Here is a 7,286-nt window from a genome sequence, read left to right as displayed (position 1 = left end):
TTATATTATTATTTGTTGTTGATTTAAAACGTCTTCATATAGGGACAGCATCTTAATTTGGCTTAAACTTATTCAACCGCAGTTTTTAGGTAAAGAAACATATAACAATTAGCACAAAAAACGCTCAACGAAGTCAACGGTAACATTTATCCCCGATTTAAATGGCGTTATATTTTTGCGGAACGTCGTATAAAAGTCCTTATAGTCCCGGAGTTGGCATCTCGAAGGTATAAGTTTAATCAGGAGCGCAGCGGGGTGCTGCCGTATGACCGTGTCGTACGACTCGGACGATCGTTACAAGTGATGTACACCTAATGTGCGCGTGCAATATCCTTGTTTTATGTAATTAAATATCACAGTCTCACACTCTTTGCCTATGCGTGACGTGTGCTGTATTTCTATGAGAGATTTTCTAAGGACTTTTAGTAGATGTTTTGTAGTATTTTATTACCGCAAGAGAGTACAGAATGCCTTTAGGAACTCGAAGAAAATTTTTCCTGCTTAACTTTAGTTTGGTATCCGTTTTTCGATTAGAGATCGAGACATAATTTACCAATATGAAGCTGATATCAAAATTGAATATCCAATCGCAAAACAGGATAGATTGGTTATTAAAATCCGCAGTGGAATTGCTAACATACGCAACACCAATCCTATTTATTTACAACAAACCTTTTTCCAGAATCCTGACATTTTTAACCGACTTCATACCTATTCCTTTTCCAACTTACATGTCTTTCAACATTGACAGTTAATTTTATACGCGTGTTAGGGTGTATATTGGATAATGTTTTCATCAAAATTATTAAATGTCGCTAAACCATGTTACAATGTCGCAGAAACTTGTTCGTGTCGATTGTCGCAAGTTTGCTTGCAAAGGAAAATTGAATCGCAGCAAATATCCAAGTTTGAGAGTAAGAGACAACATTGTCAATATTTTCGGAAGAAGTCTAGAAATGTTTCATCTGGGTTTTGTATAAGGTTTGTATGCTTTATCTATGAACTAGAAGTCCGCCATCGGTTTCACCCAGGTGCTTCGTGCACCCGGATTAAAGTGGCTACAACCTTTCTCAATATTGGCTTGAAATATTTTTTTAAATCGGCCAAATATTTCCAAAGCCAGATTATTTTTTAGAGACTATCTTTTTTAATTCTCTTTTACATTAAATACCTTGATAGCGATTGGAATGAATTTTCCAATGTAAAACGATATATGATCCATTTATCTGATGCATCGAGCTTAACAGATTAATTAATTCCATCATAAATATATCTTATACATAAATCTTATATAAAAAAGTATATCTTAGACACCAATGGCTGATAAAAAGGTGAAGGAAAACATCTTGAGGAAACCTGGACTATATAGTCTGAAATCACCAACCCGCATTGAGCAAGCGTGGTGATTAATGCTCAATCCTTCTCCGTGTGAGAGGAGGCCGCAGCCCAGCAGTGGGACGATAAATAGGCTGTAACTATCATAAACATTTCCTCATATCCCTCTTATTCGCTAGGCCACATCGCGCGTACTGCAGTGGCCTAGGCCTAGGCCCGCAGCCGCAGATAGACTGGCGAGACATCATCACCGAGGCGGAGCAGATCGTGGGCTATCCGACCTCCTTTCTCAACCTTCGCTGGCTCTTTAATGATGAGATCGCTAGCACGGCCATACATCTCAGGAAGTTGGTTAGTTACACTGCATAGTAAACTTGCTTAGAGAAACTTTTTCAGTAAGCAGGTAATTTCAGAAATTTTATCTACTCAGTTAGGTAATTACCTATTACAGGAAATGATATATAATTTTCTTAAATAAAATCTTATAGATAGGTATTAGACCGTGTGATTTTCATTTTGAGATTGCCCATCAGGCCATATTGCCTTGATATCCAAAAAATTACAGCGAATTCCACTGATCTTTTGGCACATCATGTAGGTAACTCCAACAAAATATCAATTTTCTAATCTTCCCAGGTCGGCACCAACCATCCAGTCCTAAAATCTGCAAAGAATCTCCTAGTAGGATCGAAGAGCAACCTTCAGTCCGTTGGCTTGATCATCTTACTAGTCTCCAAGGCTGCTGGTTTCGACACCCGACAGTTCACCAGAGACCACTATGACTCCGGAGTCTTGCATGCTCAGAGGGGCTTAGCAGAGATCGTGGAAATGAAGAGGACTGGTCATATGATACATAAGGCGATGGTTAATCTTCAGAAGAAGAATGAACATGGAGACAAGTTCAAGGATTTGCTGTATGGGAATAAGATTGTGTTGTTGACAGGTTATTCAGTTTTATCATATTTTTAACAAGCAAATTACCTACACAAGTTTGAAAACAAGCGTGTTCTGATGCGTGTATCAAAATTAACTCTCAGTTATCTGGGGCCCTGAGGCACCATTAGAAATCATAGATTTTACAGCCATATCTTGTGCTAAGAAAAAATAAGCACGGATGCTCTTTTAGGTATACAGTGCACTATGATCTGAACAGATGACGACAACACTGTAACATATTAAGTTAAGGCATGTTCCTTGTTCAGGCGACTTTCTCCTGGCGACGTGTCTACAGCACCTGGGTGGTCTCCGCAACAACGAGGTGACGGAGCTGATCTCCACCGGTCTTCGGGACCTGGTGGAGGGAGACGCTTTCGGACTGTTCGACGCGGACAATAACCCATTGCCGACGAAGCCGAGAGGTAGGAACATTCTTTATTTCTCGTTTAAAATAATTATTTTTAAAATCTGATTCGCGCGTAACAATATTTGACGGTAGTATTGGATAGCTACGGAAAATGCAGTTATTGCACGTACCGAGTAATCTGAATAAGATGACAGCAGGTTACTTGCAAGGTGGGAACAGTGGAAAAATCTAGCTCATTTCAGGTGAGAGCCTACAAGTGCACTACGACTGGGAAAATGAAGATAATCTGCAGAAATTAGGTTCCAACGAGTTCCTCGGTCAAGGCATCAACGAGTGGAAGTTACGCACGATGCTGAACTCTGGCAGTATGCTCGGCAAGGGCTGCCAAGGTGCCATGAAGCTAGCCCACCGTGGCCCAGAGATGGAGAAGAACGCCTACATTCTGGGAGGCCACTTGGCACTATTATGGCAACTCTATTTGGACGTCAAAGACTTTTTCACTCACCCCTATTCTTACTCCTTGGTCGGTGCCCCAACTACTATAGCGTTATGGGAGTACCCACAGATATACGGCCTCATTTGGGAGTCCAAAATGGAGAAGACTCCGATAGAATTCAAACAGTTGTATTATGCTGTGAGGAGCACGAGGTCCATGGATTATCTACTGAAGCTCTTGGATGATGAGCTGGAAGCCGTGTTGACTTACAGCAGCAAGTTCCCCGAGGGGGACGCGATATCGGCGCTGCAGAAGATGGCCCTCTCCGTGCATGGGGAAACTCTTCAGTACATCGAAAATTAAATAAAAGGTATTTATGAACTCATTTGTTATTTCATTTCTTAGCTATGAAGTATATAGTTACTTACCCTTTATTCTTTAGACAAATGTAAATATCTGGTGAAGCTATTTGCAAACGCAGCGACTTTTCCGTGAGTTCATACTCGAATCATATCAATTCAAATAATATTCCACGCCGATCAAACGATATCTCGTCAGATCAGCTCCGAAATATAGAAATAATGATTTTAATAACCACTTTTGCGCACGTCATTCAAGTGTCGAACGTAGTTTCCCGATCGCACGATACTGCAGATTTAAATGAATATTTTCGCATAAACTCGCAGAATTAACCTCCATCATGGCGCCGGATATTTTGGCGGGAACTTAATGCTGTCGCCATGTCAATCAGCGATGAGATTTAAATATTTTTTTCATCCCACCATCTCGGAAAGAGTAGTTTTACCCTTTGATATCTGAGCGCAAAAGCCGTTTTTATCCTCTAGAGTGGCAAAGTGATTTGAATTTAGAACATCAGAATATAGACATGGACATAGAATTTAGACATGATAAGACTTTTCAAACAAATACATATTAAACAAGTAAAATACTGCTTAAAATAATTATTCAATTAATTAAGTAATTTTTATTATTGTTTTTACATAGATTTTTAACCTCGTTTCATTTTTAAACTGAGATTTCAAATAAATGAACTTTAATAGGCACTTCTTTTTAATTTGATACTCATATGTGCGCGCCATTTTGTTTTTTTGCATTTAGTAATTTCCTCGATGAGGTGGGATGAAAAGTTACGTGTTGCACTCGAGTGAAAAGATTTTTCACCTTGTGCTCTTTTGATTCCCTCGCTATCGCTCAGGATTCTAATTATTGAAACACTGGCTACGCTCGTGTTTCAATTTTAGAATCCCTCGCTTGCTCGGTCATCAAAATTGAGCCCGCGGTTAAAAAGCAACTTTGCACTCTTGTATTACAAATAACTATTTTTGCTGTGATTTAGAGATTATTTTTCTGTAGATTAATCAATCATACTAATTACGTGGATATTGAATATTTATTAGTGCTAATGTACTCCTATATTCCCTTCAAGGAAAAGCATAGGTAAGTAAAACCAAAGTTTAAAAAAGTTAAAATTCATGTACTTCACAAAACTTAACGACTATAGGTAACACTTATAATAATTAATTTATCTTAAATACTAATAAAACAATCATGGTGCAAAATTATCTATTTCACTTAAATATAAATGCTTGGACACAGATTTTAATTATTACTAAATTACTGTTTGGGACAAATCACATTAACATTAGGTTTATTTAAAATGTCTTTTGCAACAAAGTTACTATTTGAAAAAAAAAAAACGGTTTCAGCCTCCTTTATATTTTGGTAATGGATAAAAAGTAAAATAACATTTTAGTTCAACATAAACAGTAAAATTTTTGTCTAAAATCCTGCAAGACTCAATACCCATTTTTTTTTTAAAATTTCAAATTAAATCAAGCAATGTATGGAAGATGGGAAATTGATTTATTGTCATTTGTGTGATCAGGTACTAGAATGAAATACTAACCGTCGTACCACAAAATCTTTTAAACGTATGTTGAACACTTGTCTAAAAAATGACAGATTATGTTGAAATAAGGTCCGTTTTGCAGCCACACTTTTTTTAGACAAGTGTTCAACAGATGTTTATGTTTTTGTAGTAAGCTGTATATGTTGCAATGTTTTTTTGTTTTAAGTTTAGTGCTCTCGCCCTTTTCATAGTGTGTATTTTTTTAACAAAGCACCTTCTTACTGTGCAACCTAATTAACAAATTTAATATTTTACATGATTTTGGTTTACAAACAAAACAAATATCAAAAATACTATCAAAAAACAAAAAATCCAGCACCTAAAACCCCCAAAAGTACAAAAACGTAATGTTTTAAATAATTTAACAAACAAAGCAGGTAACCTTCATAATTTGTAGGCCGCTTTCATAATTCTAACTACTGACTGAATTTCTCTAATGTCAGTTAAAAATAACATTTAACCTACTTTTGACTAAATAAATCAAAATTATTTGTATAACTACAAACAAGTTACTACAATGTATAAATCATCTGTTTTATAGTATCTATTGACTCACATTCACCGAATGTTTCCGCGTAAGACTTGGCTTTATCTGCATGTTCGGTATACAATAACCTTGACCGCTCAACCGCATCGGTCTTCAAAACTTCCTCTTTTAAAGTCTCTAAATCTACATCAGTAATATTCTGAACATTAGCAACTAATTCGTGTAAATGTGGCTTTTCGTTTAGTGCGAACAACACAGGTGCACTGACTAAGGAAAATGACTCTTTGTCAGATGTGATTTTTTGTACTTCCGTAGCAGCTTGCCATGCTAAACATAGATGGCAGCCGAATTTGTATGCAATTTCTTGCTTCTCGTTGTCATGGGAGCCTAGTAACAACGCTCCCTGACAGCCTCGACCGAACAAAGTCCCTCCGTTATACATAGACCGTAATGTCCACTCTCTTACCGGTGACCCTAACACATCTTTCACTTCTAACGGTAGTGTATCACTGTTGATATCGTAAACGTCTCTGTTGTTTTCTATTGGTTTACCCGGTATAGGCATGTTTTGTGCGTCTCTATGTCCGTAGAACTCCCCTTCGCTGATATCTCGAAGTGCAGTTGATATTAAGTATGAAAGGTCTTGGTTCTTTAATCTAGCGAGCATACCGTTTGCAGTTACTAGTAAATAATCTCCAATTAAGATGGCTATTTTGTTTGCAAACATTGCTGTGTCTGAGTTCTTGTTTCGGTCACTCGGTGATATGTTTAACAGTCCTCGATGTACGTAATGTCCTGTTCGGATCATTTCGGTTAATTCGGCAAGTATTCTCTGGTTTTGGGTGACGGTGCTGGTGAGGAGTGACGTTGGTGGGTTGACCGCTTTAGACAGGAGTAGGATGACGAGGCCCCAGGGTTGCAGGTTGTTGTGTTCGTTGTGTAGGAGCATTTTCGCTGTCTTTACTATCGGATGGTTCATGCCAACCTGGTGGAGAAATATTATTGTTAAGTATTTTCCTTTCTTGTGTTTCCGAGAAATACTAACTTCTTAGACCTTAATATATTTTTTATAGCTTGCAGGCTTCTAAGGCCAATTTTTTAAATTCAAATATTTTTTATTCTAAGGTCATTCTATGTTGCAACATAGGCTCCAAGTATAATTTGAATCTCAAGATCATGCCTTATTCTGTTATTGTATTTAATGACCAGTTTAACAGGAAATAACCTTGACTGTCACATGGTCAAATTCTAAACACCAACATTATTACATAATATTTGATATTATGACATAAACTTCATTTTTTTGGAATTCTACTACTGTAATATTATGTTTACACATCTCATATAGGTTTGTAAATATAGGAAAGACTAATTTGATTTGTTTTTTTAAGGAAAACAGTAGATAACAGGTACTTACAACTGTCCGCAAATGCATGGCCAAATTGGCGAATTCGTCGCTCAGTAACCATCTCAGGTTCATGAAAGAGGTTGGATACCCAACTATCTTCTCTGCCTCTCTGATAACTTTGCCCCATTGCGCGAGAGGAGGCCGAAATACGATGTCTTCCGGAGTCAAGCTCGTCATAGTGGATTCAACACGGATTTGCTGCGTTAATAACGCCGTACGGCGCAAATGGCGAATTAAAGCGTACGACATGATCACTGAATTGATTGTAAATTGTCTCAAAATTAATGCCACATTTAGATATTAAAAGTATTTTTTAATTTAAAAACACCCCGCCTCGCGCACTGCACAGTGGTTATGTCATTCTGTATTTTGACTGTTTTGACTTTA

General features: G+C 37.4%; 2 protein-coding genes across 2 annotated transcripts; one reads left to right on the top strand and one right to left on the bottom strand.

Moving 5' to 3' along the window:
• Nucleotides 1-732: 732 nt before the first annotated feature.
• On the top strand, nucleotides 733-3,459 carry LOC110379249 (all trans-polyprenyl-diphosphate synthase PDSS2). Its single transcript, XM_021338843.3, has 5 exons — nucleotides 733-981; nucleotides 1,515-1,686; nucleotides 1,972-2,278; nucleotides 2,538-2,693; nucleotides 2,881-3,459. Exons 1-5 carry the CDS (start codon nucleotides 788-790, stop codon nucleotides 3,435-3,437), a joined length of 1,386 nt encoding a protein of 461 aa, XP_021194518.3. The 5' UTR covers nucleotides 733-787; the 3' UTR covers nucleotides 3,438-3,459.
• Nucleotides 3,460-5,231: 1,772 nt separating this feature from the next.
• LOC110379251 (all trans-polyprenyl-diphosphate synthase PDSS2) lies at nucleotides 5,232-7,286 on the bottom strand. The gene is made up of 2 exons (XM_021338848.3): nucleotides 6,909-7,286; nucleotides 5,232-6,476 (listed from the first exon to the last, which is right to left on the bottom strand). Exons 1-2 carry the CDS (start codon nucleotides 7,146-7,148, stop codon nucleotides 5,517-5,519), a joined length of 1,200 nt encoding a protein of 399 aa, XP_021194523.3. The 5' UTR covers nucleotides 7,149-7,286; the 3' UTR covers nucleotides 5,232-5,516.

Source organism: Helicoverpa armigera, chromosome 20 (genome assembly GCF_030705265.1).
Source record: "Helicoverpa armigera isolate CAAS_96S chromosome 20, ASM3070526v1, whole genome shotgun sequence".
NCBI classification, from domain to species: domain Eukaryota; kingdom Metazoa; phylum Arthropoda; class Insecta; order Lepidoptera; family Noctuidae; genus Helicoverpa; species Helicoverpa armigera.
This window is presented reverse-complemented; position numbering and strand designations above follow the sequence as displayed.